At 43.9% G+C, this 14,753-nt stretch overlaps 1 protein-coding gene across 1 annotated transcript in view; it reads right to left on the bottom strand.

Moving 5' to 3' along the window:
• MEMO1 (mediator of cell motility 1) overlaps nt 1-8,717 on the bottom strand; it is a 29,902-nt gene extending 21,185 nt beyond the window's left edge. The window contains exon 1 of the mRNA XM_086745293.1: nt 8,301-8,717. Within this exon, the coding sequence (XP_086601419.1) occupies nt 8,301-8,361 (61 nt within the window). The 5' untranslated portion in view covers nt 8,362-8,717. The remainder of the gene's footprint in view (nt 1-8,300) is intronic.
• Between the last annotated feature and the right edge of the window lie 6,036 nt (nt 8,718-14,753).

The following is a 14,753-nucleotide window of genomic DNA, read 5'->3' as shown; positions in this document are numbered from 1 at the left end:
GCTTTGTGGGTTAAGCCAAACCAGCACATTCTTTCCACAGCCAAGCTCACCTCATTGCATGAGGCTGAAGCGCTTATACGCCAAGTGTTAACACAACATAATGGGAACATGCTCCTGTCCCAGCAGCCACCATTACTAGTGCAAAACCTACCTTTTCAGATTGGTAACAAAGACACGGTGCTTGGTCCAAATCCTCAGTCTCAGTGACTGTTTTTTTACTGGAAGTGCATAAGCCTCAAACAAAATTCTGAGCAGCGCCAGGGAAAACTGCTCAGGTCTCCCTCAGCTGAATGAATACAGCACTTAAGGAACTTGCAGCAATGCAAGTAATGCTGGAGCACAGTAACAGTAATGCTGCAGTCCCCAGCTTTTACACTTTTACTTAGCAGCTTTTACTTGTCTAAGCATGTTTCCTACCCTCTAAGAGCCAACATCTTTTACTGAGCCTTACTCCTTTTATCTTTTCATTGCCTTTACCCATAGAATAAAAAGTCTACAGCTCGAAAATACTTCTAATAAATATTACAGTGTATGTACTACAAAGTAAATAAGCCCTTATTCTTACAGGGTGTTAGAAAAAAAGTAACAATGAAACCTTGGGGGCTGGAACACAATTAGTTTAATAACTGGAACTAAGGGAACTCCTGTCTCCACAACTTTGAAGATTAATCCAGAACATTTAATTCAGGTGAACTCCAATCTGAAACATGAAAGAGGAGTAACTAGTTTCTCTTCTCAGTTAAAATTGCAGAAAGTATAATGATTGTTTTAAGGAACACAGGTCTCACTTGAAAACAATATTTTTTTTCCTCACTGCAATAAAAGCTAAATCCTTGAATAAAGAACAAGTTTTATCTGTGCAAAGACTAGGATGTGTCAAGAATAGAAGGTGATTTCCAACACTCTTGTTGATGAGCTCAGTCTCTACTGCTAGCATATACTCTCTTCCAACAGTGAATACTGACGAAACTGTGAAATCAGTCTATAAGCAAAGCAAAAAAAATGTACTTATGCAAACTATAGGAGTGGGGGGGGGGGAACCACAAATAAAGATTATACCGATGCTACCTAAAGTCCTATTATACACATCGTAAGACGAACATAAAACAGCAGGTAATGCTTGAACAGGGGAAAATAAAACTGAAGCCACAACAGAAACACTGAAGTCTGCTTTGATAGCAGTTCTCACTTGCATGTCCTAATTTTCCAGTATTCCACTAGCTTTTATTTCCTTTACTGAAAGTTATCAGGAAATAAATAATAAAACTGTAACTCCACTCATTAAGAATATCAAACAACAACATAAGAATATCAAAGCACCTACCGAGCTTTATAAAATACCTTCCCGGTTAGGTCATTCAGAGATCCAAACAAATGACCTGTTTTATAGCTCTGAGAAGTTATTTTGGCTCTAACACTTGCTAAATGTCACCTGAATTTGTGAAAGTATTCACTAGGTGATACTTGAAGGCCTGTTTTAATAATAGCAGGACTGCACCAAATGTAAAGCTTTTTTTCAATTCCAATTGTACAGTAAAAGTTGAATCCACATTCTTTACTTGGAGTATCTTGATTCTCACTGTATTTAAGTGATTCAGCTAGAAATAATAGTCTGGAATTGTATTTTAATTTATTCTAGTATACTTTTGGACTATACAATGTTAAATAACACAGTCTGTATATTAATATTGCGTCTTATGATTAATTCATGAAAGAGCCAGCAATGACACATCCACTTTCCCAACAAAATGTCTAAAAAAGATAGAAGATCAATGGGAGATAAACATTACATTTAGCATTTAACATTAGAATCATAAAATGCTTAGGGTTGGAAGCAGCCTTTAAAGATGATCTAGTCCTTGCAAGGAGCAGGGTCATCACCAACACTGCAAAGCAAATACTTACAAATTCCCAAGACACTATGATTAGTTGTTCACAGATTGCAAGGTAAGAATTTGAGTTAATAGTTGTATTTGCTAAGCTCCAACTAATGTCACAACATTAAGATTTCATAATCAGTACATTAATTACCCTGCTACTGCAGAAAGTTCTTTCACTACAACAGAGATCAGGTCAAAACTTTCTCTCATTTCAGTGACCTTTGCATGCTCTTTACATTTTTTCCTGGATCCATTTGTCTGTGACCATCTACAAACAGCACAGTGATTCATTACTTGTACATTACATTTATGAATGGGCTGTGATGAGTTATTCCAATTTTGGGGAACACACCAGGGTTCTTGGCACACCTGAGCTAAGCACTTTCAAAAAAACTCTTTTATGATATAGTGACCAATACCACATCTGCATTCATAGTCTAACAACACACAAGATTGAACATATCTCCTCCTAGTCACTTCAGCTATATTCAGACACGTCATGACAGAGCAGAAACAGCTGTTACCGATGCACATGCTTCCTCTAATGCTCATGAGAAGTTCTAGCTCCTGTCAGCAAGCATGTAAGTGCTAGGATTACATCATTATTCATGAAAATGGACACTTTACAGGGACCCCAAGCCCCAGAAGGTGCAAGTGAGAAAAGCTATACTAGCTGTACTGTCTCAGAATTACACTGCTACTGCACATTGAAGCTAGCTACCTCAAAGAGCTAGTAACAGAAAGTTAGTGGGTTTTGGCACAAGAAAAATCAGTATTTGGTACATAGGCAGTAAAAAAGTATTAATGCAGGTCTTACTGGGGATTACAAAGGAGTAGAAGAGACTGTAAACATGCTAAAATTTGGCCCAACTTTGAGAGAAACAATTTCTAAACAGATCTTTTATGGCACACAACTGCCTTTTTATTTATTTTCTGATCTGTAGAAGTTCTTCGAAGTATTATCCTTTCCAGCTGACCTAGACACCATCACACAGACCTCGGCCTGAAAGACAAGTCTGAACATCCCTGGCCGCATGACAGCCAATTATTTGGCAGTTCTGGAGTTTCTCGTCCAAACCAGTTAGATGCGTAATCCTTACAAATACCAGCAACAAGATGTCAGTGCCTATTTCCTTTGGAGTTCCTTTACTTACAAGCCAGGGCAGCAGAAAAACTCTGAACACAAGAAGTACCATGAGGTTTCAACTCTCTTCAAACATTTATGTGGAGACACACCACTCACTTGGCTGATCGTAAAAAAAAATAGTTTGGAAGACAGTAAGCGCAATGGCCTTTCAAGTCAATATAGCAATTACTCTGTCGACTCACATTTGCACTAATAAGTGTATGGAGATTAAGGCTCTCCTAGTTTGGCATAGGCTACCAGAAAGCACACCTCTGACCACTATGGCATAGACAAGGAAAATAGAAATAAGCCACACCTAATACAATGACAAACTCATCTTGCAGGGCATGTTTCAGATCATATAGTATGTTATTCACACACACTCTCAATTTTATTTTACTTATATGATTTGCAATAGCTTACTAAAACCCTTTTGTGTTTTGTCTGTATCAGCATGCCACTGACTGGGGAAAAGTTGAGACAAGAAGACTTAGCAAACACTTTAATAAAGAGTGGTACAGTATTCAATTAGCACTTCCAGGAGCCAGGCAAGGCAGGCCAGCTGCCAGTGAACAAGCCATGTTAAGCACCCTAATGTGTGACATCTCACTTGTAATGGCATGCTATACAAAAATATGCACATGGGCTAATGTTTATTTTCATTTTGGGAACGTATGGATTGATTCCCCACAGAACTGCCCAGCACCTACAGAACCTACTCATATGGAGGAGTAAATTAGAGAGCACATCACACCCTGTCCTGCAAATAGTCCATGCTCAGGATAGTGTGTCATTCCTGTTATATTTCAGCTGCTCCTTTTGTATCTAGGAAAGTATCTGTCCTGCATTCAAAACCATGGAAAATTATGCCATTTTTGTTTCAAGTTGTCCTTAATCTTTCCCTTCCCCCTGCTGGTCAAAATCAATTTCTCCAGAGGTCTGGACACTAGGTGGTTGAATTAACCCAGCAGGAGTGGAACTTTGTTCCAAAAATAAATCAGAGTATAACTTTTTCACCATGCAAGTGATTGTTTTTAAAAAAAAAAAAAAAAAAAAAAGTACATGACAGCAGTGCAACAGGGTGATACTTTTATTTACATAGTATGCCTTTATCTCATTTTTGCAAGTGTTTTTAGCAGCTACCATACACTAAGTTGCTACTCCACAGAACCAATAGCATGCCACATACCTTTTTTTTTTTTAAAGCAGACATAGAGATCAAGGTTTGCAAGTGAAAGAAATAGGTTATTTAGACTACTGGCCTACTATTAACAATGGTCATAGCACTATTTTGGAAGCTCAGCTGTAAAGCTTCCCATATTCAGTGCTGCTGCTAAGTAGGAGGAGGAACAACTGACCAAACAGACCTCATTGTTAGTTTGCTGCCAGACAAATGCTCCACATCTAAAGTTCATTAATATGCTACACAGACTGATGCGGAAAAATGTGAACTTCCCTATACCAAGAATTCTAGAGCAGAAGAGATTATGATAGATTTGGTCATATTTTTCATACTGAACTCGGCTGCAGAAACTTATTCAGGAACTTTCTTTTTAAATTTGTCTTTACAACAGCACATTATGGACGAAGAACACATGGGAAGTTAAATGCCAACACGACTGTGAAGCCTACCTTCCTGTCCCCCTTCTCAGCTTCATCAAGTGAGTAGAAAGTAGTGAGCTTTCTGCCTGGGACCCCACTTTCCCTCTACCAACAAAGTTCTAACTTGTGAACATGCCTGGATGGGCATAATTGCATAGCCAGTCTCAAAAAAGTTAATTAGCATCATACAATTAGGTGATGTATTCACACTAGAATGCATTGTGTATTTATATTTTCCAAGGCAGAACCTAAGCAGTGTATATCCTACAGCTGGAGAAAAGAGGGGAACAAGGGTCTATTTTCAGCTGAAGCAACTGCTGTCCCACAGAAACGAGCAGTCTTGAAAGACAAGAAGTGGCATTTCTTCTAAACTCTCTTACATACATTACATTGACCCTCCACGAAGAGTAGTGGCTCCCTCTTAGTTGGTTGTGGCTTCACCTCTGATATTGCTTCCACTCCTGGAGCGCAGAGGAGCCAGCTAATCCAGTTCAAGGATATCCTCTGGCCACAAAAGCTGGTTTGCATTCTGGATCCATCCTTTGCCATCTTCTCCCTCAGCCAGCTTCGGCTCCTCTTTCCTAGAGCTGAGTTCTACAGCCAGATCTCACAGATGCAGGTTTTTTTAAGCATGGCAATGGATTCTCTACTTTTGCAGTCAACCCTGCTGTGACCCAGGGCCCCGTACATCATCCTGAGTGTTTTGTTGATGTTTTACCCTCAGGTACCAGGCACCTGGGGACAAACTGCAATTTAACTGATGTCATCCTCATACAGCCTCTTTAAAATGCTTTCAGATGCCATGATTTTGAATACAACCTTCAAAAATCATGCTTCTCATTGCCCTTTCAGACAGGTAGAGAATATTAATGCAGCCATCTTAACTATGGAGCAGGATGAGGGTTTCCAGGGCATCCGTTTGCCCTGTGTAATCAAACTCAGCTCTGTAGAAAGAGAGCAGGAAACGGGAAGCTTAAATGCTACCCAGTTTATATATAACCCAGCCAATCACTTCTGGGCCGAGACGGTAAGCACAAAGAGAACAGGTAGGAGGACTTGACAACACAATCCCCAGAGAATCATGGGAAGGCATTGAAGAACTATCACAATTCAAACTCTAATCCCTGCCTCAGCTCCATCCTTGAAGCTATGCAGGTGGTAAAATCCAGACTTTCTTCAAATAGCGCAGCTGAGGAAAGAGCCTATGTTACAAGTTTGAAACGGCAGTTCACATGTGAGTTTGGCCTAAAATACAGCAAGAATTTAAGTTAAAGCTATGATGAACAGACACCCTCTTGGTCCCCCCCATCTGCTTCCTCTTGAGTTTTGAGAGACTCTCCTAAATGGCACACAAAAATTAGTTTCCCAGCAGCAAATGACAGGTAGTCTCTGTCTTGCTAAACAGGGACAATTCCTGCTCTCACATAAACAGCACAAGACAGTTCTATAGAGAGAGACATAAATAGTGCTCTCCTCTTCAGGAAAACCCTAGCGCAGGAAAACAAAACACACTCCCCGAAACTCCAGCCTATGCAACATCCAACTGCTTACCCCCACCACAGACACTGTAGCAGTTACAATTTAACTTGTCAGAAGTACAGTCACCATAACCCATTACAATATGATTCAGTTTGGTTTTTTTTTCATGCAGTGTAAATGTCTAAGCAACCACCCCACACCTCCTCAATAAGGATTACCCAGAGGGCTGCCCAAAAGCAATGGGAGCAACATGCTTTTGGATGTCTTATTACAGACAAATAGTACTGGCCTAACTAGTCACACAGACTTACCAGGGTGTAGTCTAACAAAATTACACACTTTATCTGTATGGATAATAAAACAGCCAGACACCGCATCCATGCCTCTTAATTTAATTATTAAAAAAAAAAAAATTAAATTCTTATTTGCAAGTATCCAGCAGTAACTTGGTATGAAGTCCAATATCAAACAAACTACAACACTTATGTGCAAGGTCACCTAGCCATTCCACATCACAAGTAAATTTTCTGCCTTTTTCATACATGAAAATACAAATAGCACAATGAAGTTGGGAAGTGTTACCACAAAGCTTCAATGTTTCGATGTCTTTGCACGTGTTTAAATCTATACCTTTGTTTAAAGAAAGCAACAAAATCATGTCAAAGTACCACCTACCTTCCTAGACCATTGGAAAAAAAAAACCTGTAATTGCAAACTATTGACAATGCATGAAGATTTGAGATCAGTTTTGTAATGGACACAACAGTTATGCTTGGAATATTAAACTCGGAAGGAAAACAATCATCCTCTATTGTTGTCTGGAAACTGCCTACTCTCTATTTGAAGCCCAGCAACTTATCTCACAATCTGCCTCCTCCCTCCTTACAGCCCACCTCCCCTATTTCTTTTCTTCCCTTTCAATTTTTGCCTCATACCTTGATCATTAATTTGTGGAGGAGAGGGAAAACTGCACCTATTACAGACAAGAGAATTGTATGACTTTTCCCATCTAGCTCTTACATGTCAGTTTAGGATCCTGAATGCATCTCTTTATTAATACTTTTTTTTTTAATTGCATTCCATTCCTCCCCTCTCTCTGAGCTATTCTTTACAACAGCCTCTTGTTCAGATAAGCTTGTTCACCTGCAGTTTCGTAATGATCTTTACTCCTGAGGCCAGTAAAAGACCATCACTTACAAATCTCATTAACAGCTCTGAAAATACAAATGTACATCCTATCCACAGCAGCAAAGTTCTGCCCCAAAACCCAACAAAACTCATTTCCAACACAGCTCTATCAAGCCAGGTTTCTGTCTTTTTCTGGGAGAGTGAGAGGAGCAGTAGCCCTCTCTCCAATGCACCATGTCTTTCTTCTATTCTTTTTTTGCACATACTGGATTTTTAAGTGGACAAAGCCCGTTCTGTACTACTGCTTTATAACTTCTCACTACTGCTAGAGAAAGCGCTCTGGAAGAAAAGACAGAAGCTCATCTTGGACTACAAGCAATGAAATGAACCTCTACTTCCCCTCCACCCCATCACCTGCCTTCTAACCCTAAACACACCCCAGATATCCCAGATTCTCTCAGGAAATAAACACACATACAAAAAAAAAATAAAAACCAACCAAGCCCCACAAGAGCACTCCAAAATACCGAAACCCGTCCGCGTGCTCTCACGCCGATTAAGAGCGGTATTCGGTACGAGGCACAATGCCCTGGCCGGCTCTACCGCCGCCGCCTTGAGACATGCAGTCGCAGCAATGCGCGTCTCGAAGGCAGGGGCAGGCACACCAGGAACGCCCAGGGGCACCGACCCGGCCCCGGCCGCGCTCAAACACCGGAAAGCCGGTGTTTGAGCCGGTGCAGGCTCCCGGGCCGGGCCGGAGGGGCCGGCGGCGGCTCCGCTCCGCGATACAGAGGCTATGGCCGCCAGAGGGACAGTGGCACCCCCTCCCCGGCTCTGCCCGCCCCACCGCTCTCTGCCAGCGGCCGAACCCGGCAGCCGCCCGGGCCCCCACCCGCTCACCGGGCCCGTGAGGGCCGCGGCCCCTGGCACCCCCCCCCGCCATGTGCCGGCCGCGCCGACGGGGGCGGAGCCGGCGGCCCCTCCCCGCGCCCGGTACCGGCTCCGGCCGCGGCTGCGGCCCCGGCAACGGGAAGTGCTGATTCAGCCCCCGCCCCCCGCGGCGCTGCGGGCCGCGGCGCCGGTACCTGAGGCTGTGTACCAGCTGCCGGCGTGGCTGGCCTCCCGGCAGAGCACCCGGTTGGACATCTTGGTGCCGGAGCCGCCTATGGTGTTCGGGGGAGGCGGTGGGGGACGGGCCCGGCCGCGGCGGCGGCGGCGGCAGCGCTGCTCCCCCTCCTCCCCCAGCACAGCCCGGGCCCCGCGGGCGGAGGCGGCGCTGCCTCCGGGCGAGCGGGCGGGCGGCGAGCGGGAGGGGGGCGCGCGAAGGCGGCGGGCGGGGCGGCGCGGGCCGGGGGCGCGGTGCCGGGCTCGGCCGCAGGCGGTCGCCCCGCGGGGGGGGGCGCGGAGCGGGGACGCAGGGACAAAGCCCGAGGCCGCCGCCGCCAACTCCGCGCTGGCAGGTGAGGGGGCGCGAAGAGGAGGAGGCCGCGGCGGCAACTGGGTTTGGCCCGACCCGGCTCCCGTGGACTAGGAGCCGCACAGGCGCCGCTCCCCCATTGGGCACGAAAGCAAAAGCCTCGCTGCCATTGGTCGTTCTCCCTCGCCGCTCCCGCCCACCGCTTTGACAGGCCCGGAATGGAGTGGCACCGCCTCGCGGGGGAGGAGGGGGGGGAGAAGGCGGGGTCCGGAGGGAGAGTCCCCCTCGGATTGGCCGGCCGCGTTGCCGTGGCGATCGCTTCTGGCCTCGCTGATTGGCGGGACCGTGTCTCCGTGGTAGAAGGGAAGATTACGAGCGCAGGTCAGGCGAGGGGAGGCCGGTCGGGGGGGAGAGGGGCAGGACGAGCGGGGGCTTAGTGGCAGCTCCGCCCCCCCCCCCCCCCCCCCCCCCCTCCTCCGGGCCACGAGGGGCGGTGGCCGTTACCGTCACGCGACGTCGCCGTTAGGTGCGCCCTCCCCGCCTCGGCGGGTCAGGCTGCAGCCGGGGGTGGGGGGCGGCTGCGCAGGGGCGGCTGCTGGGGTCCCCCTGCTCCGGTGCGGCGGGCCCGTGCCTCCCGGGCCGGAGCCGGGTGCGAGGTGTTAGCGGGAGCGAAGCTGCTCTGCTTGGTGCCGGCCGTGGTCCCCTTGCTGTGGGGAGAAAGCGGTGCAGCCGCCGGCGCCGCCTCTGCCTCCCCCGTCCCCGGTAGGGGCGGTGGGAGCAGGTCGGATTTTGAGGGCCGGAGGGGCAGGGCGTCGTTTCCCGAAAGCAGCCGCTTCGGGCCGAGAGAACGGGGGCTTTCCCGGGCTGAAGCTCCTCGTTTCTGAGGTAGCACCGTTCCTTTCCTACGCCTCCCTGCCCGTACCGGTCTGTGGTACCGTGGCAGGCAGCAAGAGCTGTGGGAGTATATTTGTGTACAGGTCTCTAATTCGCACCTTAATCCTTCCCCACCTCTTTGGTTCTTTTTTTTTTTTATTATTATTATTAGTTTGGTGAATGGACTGCCATAGAGACATCAAGCAGAGCTCAAAATAGCTAGTAAGGCAAAACTGGAAAGTATGGCCAGTACAAAAGTGGGGGAAGGGAAGAAGCAATTTCAGCCCTTGGACTGACACATGAGATGCAACCAGGAGAGAGGGAAGCCACAAGAGGAAAGATGAGTGAGGGGCTGCAGCCATTAAGGTATTAAGGCAGACTGATGCTTTCTGAGGTAGAAAATGTCTGGGCCAGGTTAGGAAGCACCTTCTCCTTTTATAATTTTATTCTTCAAAAAGTCCTCCAAACAGTTATAAACGCATGCAAAATACAGAGCTTTTGTTATTTTTTTAAACAGTAAAATAAAGGAAACCGGAACAAAGGCATTGTTTGCAGTATGTATTGAAGATCAAAAGGGCTCGTGCTGCAGAGATACGGCTGATGACATTTTTATCAGTGAGGATCCTCCTCTCCACCCGTGACCCTGGCCTCCCCAGTGCAGCTGAGGGGCAACCAGGACCAGAGTCCCCAATTAATAATATTTCAAATAGGTTGTCATGAGGAAATGGAGCCTGACTATTCTAGCAAGTATCTAATGTTTTATGTAGCTTTCACTGCCCTATCTGGCCTTATAGTATTCCATTGTTATTTTACTAATAGTGTGTTGAAAAAAGTTAATGGGAGAACTATCCCACCTGACTGCTTTAACATAAAACTATGTTGGCAGCTGTGTACCCATTTATAACTCTCCAATCTTTTACATAAACTTCAGTACTGGGAATAATTCCTGAACTGACTACTAATCCCTCAATAAAGTTAACTAAATGTAGCAGAGGATAAATTTTACTCCATAGGGAAAAAGAAATGTGATTACATACTGACAGAAAAGGTCACGCTAGCATATAGTTCAAGTGTTTGATGCACTGCTGTTCCCACAATCCACCAAGAACAGTCAGAGGAGGCTGCTAGGAGGAACATCTTAGGGAAATTGGAGGTTAAAATAACTTTTAATCATCTGGTATTCCTTTCTGCTATTTAGAAGAAGAGTTTTCATCTCCTATAAGCACTTCCCCTCCAACGAAAATAAAATATAAGAACTTTTCATTGAATATAAGTGGTAATCTAGATGGTTTAATGAATAAAAACATTTAATAAGTATTTTCTTACAGGTTTACTACCTTTCTTTATGTAGTGTTTTTTTTTTCTTTTTCAGCTCGTCTTTTAACATTTGTTAAATATATTTCTTTTTTGTTGTTGTTGCTTCATAACTCTTAGTCTAGATCCCTTTTCTCCTTGTGCTTCCTTGCTTTCCTCATTAACCTTTCTTTCCTTGTATGTTGTTTTTTTCTCACCTAGATGAGGTGTACTTTAGGATGAAGGTTTTACTTTATGTTATGTGAACATAGTGTCCGTATAGATGCAGAGGAACAACTGCAGCTCAGTGTTGGCAGGTCACAGAAAGCACAGGCTTTTTTGCTAATCCTTAGATTATGGCACGTGCCACAAACACTGCCAGCCTGCTTTCCTGTCCTTCTCTGTTATCTACTAGCTCTCTCAATCCAGAGCTCAGTGAAGCTGGAGGACACCCTCCTCAGTTTCTGCCCATTCCTGCCAAAGCTTGTCATCCATAGGCCTACAAGAGGAATTTCTGCTGTTTCCACTGGCAAGGGTGACAGAAGGCTTTTTTTTCCTTTGTTTCCTATCATGGGTGGACATAATAGCACTGTGCAGTGTTTAGTGATTTATGGGTTACTCTTTTTTAACTTCGATCACATCCCAGTTATGGATTGTTTCTTTGTTTAAGGGCTGGTGAAACGCTCCCTCAGTACCACATAATTGAAATGAAAGACGCAGAAACAGAAAAGCAGGCAGGTCTTCAGTTGAATAGAAGACCTTGGTGCTGGGCTTACTGGTGCTCAGGCCTGGCCATGGAGGTATGGAAGTGTTCTAGCCACAGGCTGAGAAACTGGGCTCAGCTCTCAGTGCGTGCTCTGAAACATGGGTTAGGTTGGGAGACCCTCCTGCTTTGTAATTCTTCTGCGCGCTGTTTGTATGGGGAGAAGTAACAGGTTCAGAGCTATTTCAGTCATTTCCTGAGGGGCAGGGGAGGGTTGACACAAAGCATGGACAATCCCCCAACACAGCATAGTCCTGAAGCACAGACCACTGCTACACATGCACGTCTGCTGGCAGTTTGTTCCTTACTTGGAAGAAAAGCATGACGGCAGATTGTGGCAAGAGTGACTTGCCAGTTTGTGTGCCCTTAGCTTGCAGGGTTTTCCTTGAGTAACATCCCGTGCCCAGCTTGGGTGGCACATGTCTTCAGCTGGCCCAGCTTTTGAGGTTTGTTGCTTTCTTGGATTTTTGTTCTTGTCGTTCTCTTGCACATGGTTTAATTTGCCTCTTCCCTATCATGCTTTTCACATTGTACACTTCCTGTCTCCTCCCTTCTCAGGAAGCTGTTCACTGCCACTGTTATTCTAGGTTTCTCTCTTTACAAACTGTCATTCTCTATCTGAGGAACCTGCTGGTCCTACCAGTTCTTGCTTCTGCTGTTAAAAGCAGTACCCCCAAAACTTCATGCCCCTTACAAGGGAAGTTTCTCCACTTCCTGTATAATAGCATCTGAGATAGTATCACTGGGTAATTGTCCATCTTGTAAATACCTCAGTGTGCATCAGAGCAAAAGGAAGGTCATATGCTCTCCAGCATCCAGCAGCCTTTTATCAATTTCGGCTCCTCTCAGAAAACTGGTTTATTATGCACAATTGCAAAACAAACTTTGAGAGGAGAAAAAAAAAGCACTTTGGGAAGAGGAATATGACACATTCCTAGTCAGTGTTGCACTAGCACTGCTGTAAACTGCCCTGCAATTACTCACACAGCATTTGTATTTTAAGTCCTCACTTAAAACTCTATTTGAATACTGAACATTAGCAGAAGCCAGTACTTTTTTCATCATGGTAAAATGCCTCTTTCTGTAACAGCTGGCATTCTGTACATCTGTGATCTAGGCTATGTAATCACTCTTAAAATGAATTCTGACTATGAAATAGAATATGGAACACAAGCTAAGGCTTGGCTAAGAATAATTTGTTACGTAATTAGTACAATGATAAGAATAAATCAAAATCTGTATTCTATTAAGCGTGGTAGGCATAGGGATTCTTCTCATGTTTCCTTTCCAACCTACTGGTTTCAACTGCTTCTGTCAGAATTTTTCAGATTTTTCATTTGTTTGAAAGCAGATGTTTTATTTTTAGAAAGACTGATGAGGAGAGAGAAGTTCTTTTGATCAGACTGCATTTACAATAGTGACAGCGCTTCAGAAAATAAAATTGATAGGTCAGAGACCTGTACTGATTTGGGAGAAAGTCCTTGATAAATTTGAGATTAAAAAAAAAAAAAAAAAAAAGATTTGGCAAGTCAAACTGTATTTTTAGGTGGTAACAGGCTTCAGAGTATGAGGATGTAGAACCCTTTGATCAGAATTGCTTTCAGTGGGAAATCCTTTCTTCTGTCACTGTCCGCTTGAAGATAAAAGATAATGTTCTCAGTGGAAGCATTTAAAAAGGCAGACTTCAAAATACTGCACATGAGTCATATATAATTCTTTCACAGTTACTTCTGGATTTTGGACCTAAAATAGTCATCTTGAAAGGTGTGCTGTGGCATTAACCAGGTCTTTCATTTTATTTTCTGCTTAATTTTACTGCCTTTCAGAGCATATACTTGACTCAGTTACCTAGGGTAGCATGGAGAAAACTGAAAAATAATTGTTCAAGAATCAAGAGATAAAGCCTTTCAGTCACTTAGCAGTGGCCTGTCATACATCTAAAGTTGACATTTTCAATTTTTTCTTCAAGCTTTTATTCTGTATCTGTTAATAAGTTGTAGCCCTTTACATCTGTTCTCCATTTTATTGATGAGTTCATCATTTTTATAAATGTAAAATCACTTGGTTTTTAATTTGTAGTTCAAAATTAAATACAATTATCTTGAAGCCCTCGGAACTGGTGTTTCTTGTGGAAAAACACTACTGCTTTCTGGATTAAATTGGGATAGCAAGCATCTGCCAAGTCTCGTCACAGAATTTTCATTGTTTTATAGTGGGGAGAGTTAAAACAAGTGAATATTTTGAAACTTTGGACTTTATAATTACTTCCCTAACTTTGAGAACTGGATTATTCAGGTATCATCTGATTATTCAGGTAGTAACTTGCCTTTTTCTTCCTGTTACAGATTATTCTTTATGCAACAGATCCTAATTGGTGAAGCCAATTTTACAAGTAAAGGAATATGGTTGCACTTTTTTTTTGTTGACTTGTCATATCTTTGTAAGAATCACTAATTTTTTTTTTTTCTTGGAGCTGGTGAGTTCACTGCTGCTACTAACATTTCAAGTTATTTTCTTGGACAAAGCTGCTAGAGTAAATTTCCTGACATCATCACCTTGTGAACATGGCTTTTTCATTCTCTTGAACTAGCCTAGATGGGAAGACAACAGCAGGTGACACCGCGTAGGAAACAGTGGCTCCAACAGCTGAATACGTGGCATGCTGCTGGCAGGGACAGCTCACCTTAAGACTGGTACTGATGCTTTGAGACTTTAGGTTGATGCAGGAGCTGTGTGGAAAACCAGAGTGTTTACAAGTTTTGTGCAGCTGCTTGATGGGTGTGAAGCGTAAGCTGAGAAATCAGATTGTATTCTAAATTCAGGCATGGTGATATATTATACGAAAATTGCTCTGTCAAGGGAAGATTAATAGTTGAACGGCTTCTTTTTGTATAGTCTTGTACAAATCTCAATTTAGAAATCGAGGAGCAGCATATTTTTTTTTTCACCATTTAACAATTCTTACAGTCTTGCGATGTTGTCGCATATGGATGAAGCCTTGGAATGCTGCTGTAGCAATAAAAATAGCAGTACCAAGTCTTTATGGTGTCCCCCGTGTCTTCACTTAAATGTTGTTATTCATTCCAGAAAGTCAAAACACTGTTGTTAAAATGCTTTCAATGTCTTTTTCAAGTGTCAATGTTCGATGGAGACTCTGTTCACCACAATGCAACAGAACTAGTAATCTCATTC

This window comes from Chlamydotis macqueenii, chromosome 3 (assembly GCF_036417535.1).
Source record: "Chlamydotis macqueenii isolate bChlMac1 chromosome 3, bChlMac1.mat, whole genome shotgun sequence".
In the NCBI taxonomy this organism is placed as follows: Eukaryota; Metazoa; Chordata; class Aves; order Otidiformes; family Otididae; genus Chlamydotis; species Chlamydotis macqueenii.
Note: the sequence above shows the minus strand (reverse complement) of the source record. Positions and strands in the feature narration are given on the sequence as shown.